General features: G+C 35.7%; 1 protein-coding gene across 2 annotated transcripts in view; it reads left to right on the top strand.

The window, feature by feature from the left end:
- The window catches only part of LOC121465269 (ephrin type-A receptor 6), a 919,159-nt gene that overhangs the window by 382,061 nt on the left and 521,059 nt on the right, over positions 1-16,039 (top strand). For both annotated transcript variants that reach the window (XM_041678454.1, XM_041678456.1), the window contains exon 5: positions 10,114-10,449. In XM_041678454.1, coding sequence (XP_041534388.1) covers positions 10,114-10,449 — 336 coding nt within the window. The remainder of the gene's footprint in view (positions 1-10,113; positions 10,450-16,039) is intronic.

Here is a 16,039-nt window from a genome sequence, read left to right on the forward strand (position 1 = left end):
GGCACTGTTTTTTTTTTTATTGAAAAAATAATTCCGCCTCCTCCCAGCCTCCCATTTCCTTCCCCCTCCTCCCACTCCTCTCTCCCTCCTCACACTCCTCTCCCCCTCCCTCTCCAGTCTGAAGAGCAGTCAGCGTTCCCTGCCCTGTGGTAAGTTGGAAGTCCTCCCCCCTCCATCCTGGTCTAGGAAGGTGAACATCCAAACTGGCTAGGCTCCCACAAAGCCAGAACATGAAGTAGGATCAAAACCCAGTGCCATTGTCCTTGGCTTCTCAGCAGCCCTCATTGTCCGCCATATTCAGAGAGATTCCAGTTTTATCCCATGCTTTTTCAGTCACAGTCCAGCTGGCCTTGGTGAGCTCTCAATAGATCATCCCCACTGTCTCCATGGGTGGGTGCACCCCTTTTGGTCCTGACTTCTTTGCTCATGTTCTCCCTCCTTCTGCTCCTCATTGGGACCTTGGGAGCTCAGTCCAGTCCTCCAGTGTGGGTCTCTGTCTCTATCACTAGATGAAGGTTCTATGGTGATATGCAAGATATTCATCAGTATGGCTATAGGATAGGGTCATTTCAGGTTCCCTATCCTCAGCTGCCCAAGGAACTAACTGGGGACATCGCCCTGAGCACCTGGGAGCCCCTCTCGGTCCAAGTCTCTTGCCAACCCTAAGATGGCTCCCTTAATTAAGATATGTGCTTCCCTGCTCCCCTATCCAACCTTCCTTTATCCCAATCATCCCGTTTCCCCAAGTTCCCCCATCCTCCCCTTCTCACTTTTCTCTCCCCATCTCCCCTTAACCCCCTCCCTGACCAGTCTTTCATAAATGTCACCTGTCCTACTTAACCTTTTTTTGTCATCACATATTATGTTTTATGCACTATTTCATTCTTTAAAATCCTTGATTTATTTCTCCACCTTCTTCACTATTTACTGTCATTTTATCACACAAGACTACAAGAGTCATGGGACCAATGATGCTTTTTGCAGACTGCAACCTCACAGCTCAGAATAGTACCTGGCATACAGAAGGACCTTAATATTTGATGAACAGAGGAACTAATCAGTCCAAGCTTAACTTGCCAGACCCAGTTTTTTTACTCCTGACCTTCACTTCCTCATCCATCCTTGCTCTGTTTTCCTTACCTTGATGAACCTTCATTTATCCATGCTTTCAAGACAAGAGCCCTAATTGCACTTTAAACCAAGAACATCCAAGGTCGACACTCATCTTTCTCCCTCCAATGTTAATTGTATCAAGATGTTTGAAACAGTCCGACTATACATTATTAAATTAAATTATTGAAATAATTTTCAAACAACTGTTAGTTAAAGGTAGTAAAAAGAAACAAGTGAAATATGAAATGTTTTCTCTGATATATATTTCATGGGGGATCTGTAGAGACTACCCCATGGCATCATTAAAACAGTATAACTCTATGATCCTAGCACTTTTACTTTGTTTTTTCTCATGACTTTAAATCATCAGGATGTTGCTTCTTTAGAGCAACTAAACAGGTGCTGCAGGATTTACCCATTTAATTTACATTGTGTACTTATAAAGGATTCAACTGAATGCAAAGCACGCCTGTGCACACCTCTACAGCACATCAGTAAATATACTGTTTGTATTGTGATTGCCTGAACATGTAATCAAATACTCTACTAGTAAAACAGTTTCTGGCAACTTCATTCTTAATACACAAGAAAATATCATGTCTTTGTATTTGATATACAATGACAGTGATTGGGAAGGAAGCATAAAACTCCAGTTTACTTTTTCTATAAAGGGAACACTGTGAAATATGGTTTCATTATTGCTAGAATAATTGGCCACTTCAGAGAGTCATTATTCTCTCGTTCTTATTTTGAGCAGAATAAATGCTTCTTGCAGTACAACAGGTGGATTCTTTCCTTTCAGCTGCTCTAACCAGGACCTACATTTCCTGGATGAGTGCAGGGGCCTCTCAATCAGACCCCTCCGCTCTGCTTGCCTACTCCTTTCTAAGCCTTCTTTTTATTGTTTCCTAATACTCTTTCCCAGAAACTCAAGTTCTTGGGTCTTGACTGTTCACATCACAAAATAAAGCACAAAAGCAAAGGTGATGGTTGAGGTGACTTTCTCTAAACAATGTTGCAGCCACAATTTTGCAAAAGTAGGAAAGGAAGAATGAAACCAAAACTTTTTTATTATCTCTAGTAGGCTTCATCTTATACTGTATCTGTTTTGTTATACAATGCATCTCTAAATAAGTACTAAGGATATTGAAATACTATCATTTCAGAAATTAACGTGGCCCTATGCTAAGCAATAGGTACCTGCATTAACCAATCCCAGCTTCTCCAGCAAACAAGATGTCATCTGAGTTTCACCGAGTCTTCTAGCCTCGGTCACCTTAGTAGGTATTTCAGCAGAGTTTCATTCACTAAATTATCTGCAGAATCTATCTATATTGGAAGAATTACTAAGAGGAGAGTCTGCTGATGATGGAGAAACAGTAAAAAAAAAAAAAACTTACTATTGTGAATTTCTTCATGGCCTCTGCAATGAGACATGGAGAAAATGTCCCCCTTAACATTATCAAATTGCACATTCAACACTAATGATCCAAAAGAACCCATAGTTTCAAATAAAACATTCATAATTATCCCATTATGTTATATGTTTTCCAGAAGATTTATTAATCTTTGTTAATTAGTCATTAATCATTTAATCATTAATTTATTTTGTTTGAATCTACTCATGCACTGTTTTACGTTGGTCTGCCAAATTATGATAAATTAATCCATCTGTATTTTTGTCTTCCAATTTTAATGGATGCTATTTTAAAGTAATTGAATCAAATAAGAAAAGGGCTCAATGTAAGTGTACATTTTTCTTTCACATAATAGGTAAATTGTTTAACACCAAAGACCTAAAAACAACTCATTTTCTAGTTTATGTTTTTCCATTTATTTCTGATGTAAGCAGCTATAATACATTTCTGTAATTCATTTTTGTAGCATTACTGTTGATTACATGAAATAAGTCATGTGAAATACTAAGGACACTCTTTAGATTTAGGTGCATTTTTAATGCATATATAAGAGTTATAAGAGTGATCAGTTCTGCCCTAGGAAGGCAGAGTTGTCACAAAGGAGATAACATCTAAACTTGAGTAGAATTCTCTGTAATTAAAAAGTAAAGGCAATCAATAAACTCAGTGGCATTCTTGGTGACATTATTTCTGGAAAAATGTGAGCAAACATCCATTCACCTCTGATAGGGTAATGATGACAGGCCATAGCCAGAAGACCACCAAAGTCCAATTTGATGAATGAGTGCATTATTTTGAGGTTACTTATAGAAATGTGGGTTATGGGTACTAAAAGAAGTAAGGATGACTCAAATGCAAATGCTACACATAAAGTTCACCCTAGCAAAGGAAACAACTCATGAAAACTGAAAACCTAGGCCTAAATACATAACACACAGAGAGCTCAACAGGCCAGAGTCTCTCATCTAGGGAACTCATTTGATCTGAGCTTCTTCCAGGTTACTTACTGGATTCTGTCTCTACAACAGTATTTATTCTTTATATAATTTTGAAGAGATATGGCTCTAGGGTATGCTGTCATTTTAGGGACTTCCTGAAGCTTTTTGTTGTTTACATCCTGAGTCAATAGGAACCTCTCCCAAAAATTTCCAGAGTCTTTCAAATGTAGTCTGTCTTAAAAAGTGTTGAAAGAAAAAATGTTGACCAATAGGGTACAACAATAAGGAAGGAAATATGCCGGGCAGTGGTGGTGCATGCCTTTAATCCCAGCACTCGGGAGGCAGAGGCAGGCGGATCTCTGTGAGTTCGAGACCAGCCTGGTCTACAAGAGCTAGTTCCAGGACAGGAACCAAAAGCCATGGAGAAACCCTGTCTCGAAAAAATAAAAAAAAATAAGGAAGGAAATATTAAAGAATAGAATATGTCCCAGTTATGAAAACTTATAAACAAGGTAGGAAACCTTGGATTCCATTCCACAAATGATACTTGGTCTATTCATTTATATCTTTTATTATAAATCTTTAAAAATAATTTACAGTCTAAAATTTTATTCAATTCTTCAAACATAGTACTATTAAAATATTAATGAATACCTATTCTTCCTTTTAGAAATAATATTAGTTACTTAAATTAAATGTGAAACTAATAAAGAAAAGAAGGCAATTTGTCTTACTATGAACGATGCAAAAAAGTACACAATGCTGAGTTCTGGGTGTACATAGAAGTTTCTGTCCCACCCAGTTCCACAACTGTTCCATAGCAAAGAAATACACAGAGGCTTACATTAATTATAAATGGTTTGGCCTATTGTTCTGGCTTATTACTAACTGCCTCATACAACTAAATTAACCCGTAATTCTTATCTATGTTTAGCCACATGGTTTGGGACCTTTTCTTAGTAACACATTCTAATTTTGCTTCCCTGTCTTCTGGATAATAACTGCATCTCTGCCTTTCCTCTTCCCAGAATTCTCTTGTCTGGTTGTCCTGCTCGTACTTCTTGCCTGGCTACTGGCCAATTAACTTTTTATTAATCCAATATGAGTGACTAATCTTTACAGAGTACAAGAGAAATATCCCACACCATCTGAGAATCCTTTACTTTGATAATATATATTTTTATTCATTTCCATTATAGGATTGGTCAGTTAATTTTTGTAAGAGGAGTCTCCTGTAGAGACCATCAAGAATTGCTAATTTGTGTTTTCTAGTTTTTTGAGTTACAGTAGGTTGAAGAAAATAACTACACACAATGCTTTCTAATTCTTCTTGCCAGATATCTATCTGTGTGTAGACTGTAATGTGGTAAAGTTACAGCAAACATAAAAAGGTTCCCCCTAATATGCCATTCCTGACTGACTCTCACAAAGCTGTTCGACTTTCTTATATTAATTGATGTGTTGTTGTTATTTTTCAAACAAATTGTTGTAGTTCTTTCCTTGTTCAAGGTTGAAATCACAGGGGTTTTTTTTGCCTCCATCCATTTCCAAATACATAAATATTTAATGCAGAATTTGAAAGTGAAATAAAAACAGTGCCCTGAAATCCAATATTCTCTCAATAGATCTCCTTGTTAAATATATTTTAAAAGATTTAGGCTTATCATTGAATTAACAATGCAACTGTCTATAAAAGCCAAAATCAATATTGAGAGATGACAATATAACTTCTAAAGTTTTAGCATAATCCTGTATAAAGATTTGAGAACTTAGGATATTATTAATGCCTAAAGTTGCACTTTTTTGGCTGACCTGATACATTTACCTTTATTTAATTGAAATCACAGTGAGAACACATTTACCAAAATATTTTCTTAATCATTTCTAGAAGACCACATGGGTTATTTTAAGGTTAATTCGATATAGATTAACATTGAAATATTAATCTATCATTTTTAACATCATCTACATGAAAATTTTGCTTGATGCTAGGAATTAGTATTATTGTAAACCTTGGATATAATAAAATAAGTAGGGTAGCAACTTAAGTACTAGAAAAAGGATAAAAGATACGCTGGATCATGGTGTCATAAATTGCAGTCTCTATTCCCATATATCTATCTCTGTAGGTCATCATCAGGACAGATCATCATCAAGGCAGAACATCAAAGTGGGAAGGGTGTTGGAAGCAAGTGCTCACCTCATACCAGCGAGGACCCAGGGAAAGCAATAAAAGGACCAAACTTTGAATATCCCCTTCAAGGACACACCCATATTGACCTATTTCTTTCATTTAAGTTTCAAGTAATGAGTTTGGCACCATAGAATTCAGCACATGACTTTAGATTTCAGATAAAAGCCATAATATTTTGCTCTAATTTTCATTACTATTAACATCCAAATAGTAACCAGATTGTGGCAGTGCACACCTTTAATGCCTGTACTCGGGAGGCAGAGACAGGCAGATCTCTGTGAGTTCGTAGCCAGTCTGGTCTACAAGAGTTAGTTCCAGGACAGGCTCTAAAGCAACACAGAGAAACCTTGTCTCAAAAAACCAAACAACCAACCAAACAACAGCAACCCAAAAATATAAAAATTAAATCCATCTTTAGCAGTATGATAATAGATAGACATTTTCAAAAGAAGACTTTTTAGAATTAACATATTATAATAAAAATGGAAATGAAACATCACACAAAAGTTGAAATAATAATCCTTAAACTTGCTTTACTTCTCAGTCAGTCTTTATTTATACTAGCAGTTCTCAACCTGTGGCCTGCAATCTCTTTAGGAGTCAATTGACCATTTTACAGGTGTTGTCCAAAAGCATCAAGTAACACAGACATTTACATTATGATTCATAATAATAGCAAAATTACAGGTATGAAGCAGCAAAGAAAACAATCCATGAATGGGGTTACCACAACATGAGGAACATACAGTTGTATTAATACAGTTGTATTAAAGGGTCACAGCAATAAGAAGGTTGAGAACCATTGATTTAGACCATTCTGTAGAATTCTCATATTTCTGCAAACGTTTCTTAGATTATAAGATTCAATGAACCAATGTTGAGGAAATGCTGGAGTCAACACAGCAAAACAAATTGTATTACTTTTGATCAAGTGGCAATGGGCCAGAAGACTCTCATTTGAACACTGAATTTGGTTTTATTTGATATCATCTGGGATTTCATATATTGCACAGAGATATTTTGAAAGACACAGCTACACATAAAACAATTTTCATTTAAGAGAATAAACCATAATAAAACAAAAAGCTATCACATGCCCAGACTCTGTGGAATAAGAGGAAGCAATGTCTGTGGAACCGGATGCTTTCTGGGGAAGAGGAAAAAAATTAACGGCTGTCCTGGGTCTCTGGCAATTTGCTTGAACATTGGGATTTTATTCGTTCAAAGTGTAAAGAGAAAATCCAAATTGAGGCAAAAGATGTTTATGGGTAGAGAACCTATTTGAAAATAATATTACTAGTAGAACGTGTAGCAAAAACTGAAGTTCGCTTTAATGTAAGCTTTTTACATCGTGGATCTGATAAATGCTGCTACAGATGAGAATAACTGAGCTCTCATTATAAAGTCAGTCTGGAGGGCAAGGATAAGAGTTGTCTTCTATTCAATATGAGTTATTTGTTTTCCCAAAGAAAAAATCATCATAAGGAAATCCCTAAGAGTTTTCAATACAAATATCTCTAAATGCATTTTTGCTGCCACGTTATGTTTTCAGGGTGTCATATAAGCTTTGTATAATTTATAAATGATAAAAAAACAATCCGGCCACATTCAGAAAAGCCCAGTGACACATAATTTATTTGAATCTGAGGATTAGAATTAATTGTTTCTCTTGGTTCCAAGTTCTAAATCTTAGTAAATGATTCAGGACATGTCATTACAGCTTAATATTTGCATGAAATCACAGTTTAGCTGGCATAATTTAACAGCAATTAAAAAGCTATTTAATCACCAAGCAAATTGGTGTGAGGGCCCTTGAGTAAGAAGGGTGCCTCTATTTTTTTAAGTTTTTAACATATGTCCAAGCAGACAGTTATATACTTGTGGACACCCATAACATAATTGGTAGTGTTTTCTAGTTGTGGAGGTATGTGTGAATAATAATTCACATCATTAATTATAAATAAGAGAAAAAATCATCAATATGAATGTGTCATAGTAAGGTATTATTAGAAAAATGAATTTTTATCCCCCAAGCATAAATTTAGGAGGAAGATAAAACACACATTTGATCCTGAGTTTCTCCATATTTTCCTGTCTAAAGGCAGGAAGCCCAATGATACATGAAATGACATAAAATAAAAACTCAACAACCTTTAATAAAAATTCCCATCACATTTCTAGGACTAATGTTAGGTAATAGAAATATGGGTTTCTGGAAGATCCTGCCTATATGTGACTGACATCAGAACAGCACAAGAGGAAAGAACAGCCAGACAACACTTCTTAGTATCGCACATAGATTTATGATATGTATTCTGCTCGTTAACAGTACGTAGGAGATCGTATTGCCATGCCCGCCTTCTCAACCCATGCACCATGCTTTCCGTTGATATGCTTTTAAAACATATCTCTTCCATGCTTTAAAACCTTCAAGTCTGGCTGGGAAGGTGGCTCACTATATAGAAAGGTCCTTTTTGTGAGGGCCTGAGTTCAAATCAATAGAACCCACATAGAAGTGGAGATGCATAGAGGAAGCTTTTATAATCCTAGCTCCCCTAAAGACAAAGGAAGCAGACAGGGAAAATACTGAAAAACTTGTGAGTTATACCCAGTTGAAAAACCATCGAAAAAATCAAGTCTCAAAGAGATAGAAGGTAAAAACTGACACTCAAGGTTGTCTTCTGACCTCCATGTGAATTCTGTGATATATCCTTCATACAAACACACATGCACTTGCACTATGCCTGCATCCACACACATGCATGCATGCACACACATGCATCCACACGCATGTATACACACACACACCTACACAATTCTTTCTGTTGAACACTCGAAAATTTCTAGCTGTTCTAGGTAGTGTAACTATCCTGAGTTATTTATGGCGCCCCTTGCTAGTCCTTACAACTCACTTCATGGATCCTTCATGGTTCTATTTTTCAATCCAGCTATATCCCCGTCTGTTCCATGACTTTCAACATTTTTTACTACAACAGCATACTTTTGACCCATACTACGTCCAGGTTTCTTATCACAGTGCTTTCTTTTGTTGCTACAAAGTATTTAAGTTCCTTCTGATAGTTTTTTTTTTACCTCAATTCCTGCCTGTTAACATTCTAAAATTCTAATTACTATCATTTGAATCCATTAATCTAAGAGTTTTTCTTGCTTTTTTACTAAACATTAGCTGCAGTGAAGCAGAAATTATGTCTATCACATCTATCATAATATCTGTCATATAGTAGTCACTAAATAAAGTATTAATTTAATGAACAAATGACTATAACTTTATATTAAAGATGTGTAAATCACGATTTCAATTTCTGTCCTAAGAGGATATTGCAGAATTCCCACCTACTGAGCAGTTTTTATTGACAAAAGAAATTTGAAGAACTATTCTGGATTTCTTAAAACAGATCTTCTAAGTTGTGACACAGTGTTGGTTTTTCCAGCACTTGTATAAAATATTATTTTTCAACTTTGTCTCATAAACAATATTCTCACAGTACATAGATTCCATGGCATTAAAACAGCCCTTAACACAGAGTTTGGCACTGATGAGACCCTCAGATAATAATTGCTCAATGAATGGAGAGAAACTGCGAAGGGAAGGACTCACCTGAGTATAAAGTTGATTGGCGTACAAGATGACTGGTAATAAAAAGCCGTTGAGTACTATGTGAGTTGTGATATCCATAGAAAACTGGAAAGAATGTGTCCTTGATGACAATTAAGGGAGGCTTGGCTGAGCCTTCTTTAGGGACATTTTCATAGTTAAGATCTAGGTTACTCGTGTTTAGTGAACATTATCTAAATAAAAATATAGTGGTTTGACCTTATGCATGTGTATGGCTTCAAGTTGACAAGGCACTACGAAAAAGTTTTTTGCGGTCTCTGATTTCCATTTGCTTTCATTTCTAAATAATTTGACCACCCAAAATTTAAGATGCTTTTTCTCAATTTTGGAAAATAGATTGTATGAATTTGACAAAGAAAATGATGGGTGTTTTGTCTATGCAATATTGACAGTATTAGGATGGAAAGACTGAACACAGTATGCTTAGTATGCATACCCCAGTTGGTTTCAAATTGTAAAAATGATAATATAATTAACAAGGCTATAAGCCTGGCCATCTCATAATTTATAATTTCTATCCATTACATATTTTACAGCAAATAAACCTTAAAAGTATGCTTTGGAGATGAATGGACTTTGACATTAAATGTTGGAATTTGAACACTCAAAAATTAAAAATATGCTGTATTCTCTCTTACAGACTTTCTCTTTTAACATCATCAGATATTTGAACAATTTTTTATAGTTCCTGTAAGAAATACCCTCCAACTAATGTTAAAGATCAGCAGCATGTATTCATGAAGATTTCAATGTAGCACTAACATTCCTTGTTCTATACATGTACATTTTGTTTTCTCATTGCTTTTTTTCCAGGGCCACCCTCAGCTCCTAGAAATGTGGCTTTTAACATCAATGAAACAGCCCTTATTTTGGAGTGGAGCCCACCTAGTGACACAGGAGGGAGGAAGGATCTCACATACAGTGTAATCTGTAAGAAGTGTGGCTTAGACAACAGCCAGTGTGAAGACTGTGGTGGAGGACTCCGCTTCATCCCTCGACACACGGGACTCATCAACAATTCTGTGATAGTACTTGACTTTGTGTCTCATGTCAACTACACCTTCGAAATAGAAGCCATGAATGGAGTTTCTGAGCTGAGCATTTCTCCCAAGCCGTTCACCGCTATTACAGTGACCACAGATCAAGATGGTAAGTCCCTTTGCTGGTCTCTCAAACTGTTTTTATTATGCTTAATGTCTCTGTCGGGCTTGTATTCAGTTTAGTTGCGATGTTCATGTAATACACTACATTCCTTTTCAAGGCGAAGAAAGAGATTTGTTATATCTTAAGCAGTACGGCCAGATAAGATGAAATGCTCCTTGGTAATGGCTATTTGTCTTTTTAATATAGTCAAATACCAATATTTCTTAATAAGTGTGTACTTAATTTTGACAGTGAAAGCTGGCTATAAATAAAATGTTGCTAAATGCACTAGGTTTTGATTGGTCCACTTTGCCACCATACTTTTTAAATGTCAAATAATACAAATAATACGATTATTTTAATTATAATTAATGCTTATTTTAAAAACTGTTCAGCTAACATTTTTTTTATATTTATCCAGCTTTACTAAAGATAATTTCCATAAACAATCATGGTATTTCATGAAGGACATGGGTTGACAATCACTAATGGTATACAACAACTTCCAAACTCCCTTCTTGTGTAGACTACCAAAATCAGAAAACCACTGTAAAATCAGATTAATGCTTGATTAAATGTTTTGAAAAGGAGGAAGAGGTCAGAGTTAGGGGTAACATTTCACATTGAGGTTGTTGTTTAACTTTACATAAGCCAATACTGACTTTCAAAAAATTAGATAGAAATGGCATAATTATCAATCTGAAAATCACAGTCTTTTATAAAAGGAATTGTCACCATTTTGAGAACACTCAATGTTGTTTCTACAAAGTCTAGATTGTCCAATAGACTCAGAAGACTAGCAAAACCAATTTTGGGGGTCAGGTTCCAAGAGGTCCCCGGTTTTAATGGAGTTAAGTCTATGCTGATGGTACAGGAGGAGGAAGAAATGAATTTAGAGTTTTTCCACATCACAAGGCATTTTGTGTCACGGGGGCTACATATTCCAACACCAGGTTGTCTACTAAGAACCAACAGTATCCTTCAAAATTATCAGAGAAAGACATTTTCTGTCATCAATCCAGCTTGGGAGACATTTTGTTAGTGACATACTACCCAGCACCCCAAAAAAGCAATGCAATGTTCTGTGTGCTAACAACATAGCCTTGAGAAAAGTAAAACAACATTCTGCATTTTCATAAAAGTTGATATAAAATAGTATTTCTAGCTGAACAGTCACCAGAAGTTCACAGATATAAAAATACAATATTTCACTTGGCATCTCCAGCGTCTTCAGCTTTCAGTGTCTTGTCTGTTCCCATTTCTCGTCTGTTCTTGTATGTTTTCTGTTTTCTACAGGATTATGCACATCCTTACGAGTATCAGCTTTCCTCTTTTTTCCCTTGTTTACCACTCTCCCTGCTTCACAGGCACCATTTTAGGCTTTGGAGGAGCAGGTTTAGCATACAGCCTTGCAGATATCTTCTCTGTGGCTCATCCTTCATCATGCCTTTATCTCCATTAACATCCAGTCCAACCTTTCTTTGGAAGACACCAGTGGTAGAGGATGCTGGTTTGATCCATTCAGTGGTCATTCTCAATGCTTCCTCATACTGTTCCCTGCTTACATGTTTAACCATGAAACTATACCCCCTTGAAGAAACAGTCACACAAACAGAGATAAGTACGCACACACATGCAGGCATGTATGCACACAAGTATGCACATATTGAAATGATATTATCCTTATGAGGTTATGAAAAGTACTTAAACTGACTTAAAATATGATAAATTTAATTAAGTGTACCCATTATTTCACTACAGAATTTCATTCTGATGCAACCAGACAAAAACACTTGTGCCTTTTTGAGTCTTTAATTTCTTTCCAACATAATTATATTAAATAAAGTGATAAAGAAAAGATACAAAGATTTAAGACATCTTCTAAGAAGCAATTAGAAAATTTATGGATATATAGCAGACTATAACAGAAAACATCAATAAGCACATATAATACAAATTTATAAAACTAGAACTAAATTTATACACTTTGTTAGTTTCTATATCTGCTGTAACAAACACATTGAACTCTATGACTTACAGAAGAGATTTCTTTTTCATGGTGCTATAGGTAAGAAGTTATCAAAAGGACTGATTCCACCTTGAGATGGTTTGCTAGGTCTTCACATGGACAACTTCTCCCATGTCTCTACATTGTCTTTCCTCTTTATCCAGTCTCCTAAAATCTCTTCATCTATGGGCATCAGTCATTTAATTATCATCTTTCATGTGATCTCACATTTCCTTAATAACTATTCAAAGACTTATTGGCAAATATAACATATTGCTGGAGAATGCAAAAATAGTTTGATGGTTAATAGCACCTGCTGCTTTTCCAGAGGACACCAGTTCAGTTCCCATCACCGATGTTAGCCTGCTGACAACTCTCTGTACCTCTAGTTCTGGGGGTCCAGTGCTTTCTTCTGTCCTCCAAGGGTACTTTTACACACGGCATGCACTTATGAAAACATGCACGTCATAGAAAAAGACAAGATCTCCTGAGTAAATTGGGAGCATAGGGACCTTGGAGAGGGTTGAAGGGGAGGGGAGAGGTAGGGAAAAAATGAAGAGCTCAATAAAAATAAAAATGAAAAAAAAACTTAGAAAAGAAGACTAAATCTGATTGTATTGGAATGCTAGTCAATATTAAATAGATTCAAACTATCAATACATACATCTTGGATGGCCCTCAATGACATGATGCTGATTTTATAAGGCAAGCTCAAAAGGATGCATACCATATGATTCCATTTGTATAACATTTTGAAATAAGAAAAATACAGAATTGGAGAAAAAATAGAGTAATATATTTTGGAAGAGTGATGTGGCCTGGGTAGGGTAGCAAGAAAGGACCCTATCATCATCCTGAAAACAATCTGTCCTTATACTATATGACAAGATGATATAGATGTGATAAATTACACACACACACACACACACACACACACACACACACACAGTGAATGTATCAAATGTCAACTACAGTTTTTCTTGTTGTACTTTACTTATGCAAGTAGTTAACATGGGAAGGAGTTGAGCAAAGGACAAATTGGACTTTTCTGTCTAGTGAGTGAGTTTGGTAATTTTTAGTGACCCTCATAATTACTTCAAAATGCCAAGAAAAATTCTTATACCTATGAATATGCCATAATAAAATATTAAAAGTTATACTACATGTATATGAGACAGATGAAAAATTAAATAATGTGAAATAAACATAAATCCTCTTGCTGATAGACTTCAGATTTGCATTCAATCAATAAAGTCAAATAAAACATTTTGTTGTGCAAATCTTTATATTTGCATTAGCAGATGATTTCAAAGGTTACTACTGCAACTATCTAACCTAACTATATAACCCAATACATTCTTGATTGTATAGTAGAAATCAAACAATTATGGTATTTAAAATATTATTTTAAATAAATATATTTATAAACATGTTTGCATAATTTTCTTCATACATACACCAGACTTTTATTGCAAAAAGTTCATTGAATCTGCTTCTCCATCACAAAGAAAATAATGTTTTATACTTTTTATATTTTTAATTAATTAATTTTACATTCCTGACACAGTTTCCCCTCCCTTCTTTCTTCCCACTCTCATCCCTCCAACACCACTCTGTTTGCATCCCCCAAACTCCTTCACTCCTTCTCCATTTCTGTTTAGAAAAGGGCAGGTCTCTCATAAGTAACAAAAAAATCATGGTATATCGAGTTGCCTTAAGACTAAGCAACTCTCCATATATTAAGGCTAAGCAAGGAGACCCAATACAAGGAAGAAGGTCTCAAAAGCCTGTAAAAGAGTAGGAGAGAGCTCCTGTTCCCGTGCTAGTAGTCTCACGAGAGGGCCAAGCTATATAACTATAACATATATCCCGAGTGCCGAGGTCAGTCCCACGCAGACTGCCTGGTTTTTGGTTCAGTTTCTGTGAGCCCTACTGAGCCCAGGTTATATGATTCTGTGGGTTTTCTTGTGGTGTCCTTGACCCCTCTGATTCCTACAATCTTTTTTCCTCTCTTCTGTAAAATTACTAAAACTCCCCCTAATGTTTGTCTGTGGGTCTATGTCTGTTTCCATCCATTACTGGATGAAGCCTCTCTGATGACAATTGGGCTAGGCACCCATTTCAGACTACAAATGTGCTATTGCCAGGAGTATAAACTGGGGTCTTCCAGATTCAATGCAATTCCCATCAAGATCCCAACACATCTTTACAGACCATCAAACTTTATATAGAAAAAAAAAAAACCTAGGGTAGCTAAAACAACCCTATATAATCAAAAAAACTTCCAGAGGCATCACCAGCCATAATTTTAAAGCTCTATTATAGAAATATAGTAATAGAAAAGCATGGTGTTGACATAAAAACAAAAATATGGATCAATGAAATCAAACTGAAGACCCAAATTTAAATTCACATACTGATAGACACCTTTTATATTTTCAAAGAATCCCAAAGTATACGTTGTAATAGAGAAAAGCTTCTTCAACAAATGGTGATGGTCTAACTGGATGTTGATATGTAGAAGAATCTAGCTCTATATATAACTATCTCCTTGCACAAAACCCAATTCCAATTGGATAAAAGACCTCAACATAAATCCGGACACACAGAACCTGATAGAAGAGAAAGTGGGAAATAATCTCAAATACATTGTCACTGGAGACAACTTCCTGAACAGAAAACCAATATCATAGGCACTGAAATAAACAGTTAATAAATGGGACCTTATGAAATTGAAAAATTTCTGTAAGGCCAAGTACACTATCAGTAGGACAAAATGAGAGCCTACAGATTGGGAAAAGTTCTTCAGCAACCCCACTTCTATAAATGGTCTAATTTCCAAAATAAATATAGAATTTAAAGAACTAGAACAACAAAATACCAAATAATCTAATTCAAAATGAGGTACAGATCTAAACAGAATTTTCAGTAGAAGAATCTCAAATAGCTGAAAAACAATTAAAGAGATGTTCAACATCCTTAGCCATCAGGTAAATGCAAATCAAAATGACTCTGAGATTCCATCTTACACATGTCAGAATTGCTAAGATTAAAACCACAAACAAAAGCTCATGTGGAGCAAAGGGAACACACTTCACTGCTCTTGAGAGTGAAAACTTGTACAGCCACTTTGGAAGTCAGTATGGCAGTTTCTCAGAAAACTGCCAATCAACCAGTCATAGCTATGCTACTGTTAAGTATATACCCAAAGGATACTCAATCATGCCACAAGGACACGTGTTTTATACTTTTTTAAATAATATAATTCATTAAAAATATACCTCTAGAGGCTGATAAAATAGCTCAGCAGTTGAGGGCAATTATTGCTATTAAAAATGACCAGGATTTGGGTGAAGATCCCATAGTAAGCAACTTACAAATGCCTGTAAATTCAGTTACACATGATCTGACTCTTTCTGGTCTTTGAGTGTTGTAAAGAGGCCACTTGTTTGTTTTTCCAGCTACCCAAACTCCTGAAATAATCACACAGAAACTATATTATTTAAATCACTGCTTGACCAATTACTTAAGCGTATTGCTAGCTATCTCTAGAATTAACCCATCCCCATTATTTTATATTTTACCACG

This window comes from Microtus oregoni, unplaced genomic scaffold (genome assembly GCF_018167655.1).
Source record: "Microtus oregoni isolate MIOR12 unplaced genomic scaffold, Mior012 000030F_ref0000283, whole genome shotgun sequence".
In the NCBI taxonomy this organism is placed as follows: Eukaryota; Metazoa; Chordata; class Mammalia; order Rodentia; family Cricetidae; genus Microtus; species Microtus oregoni.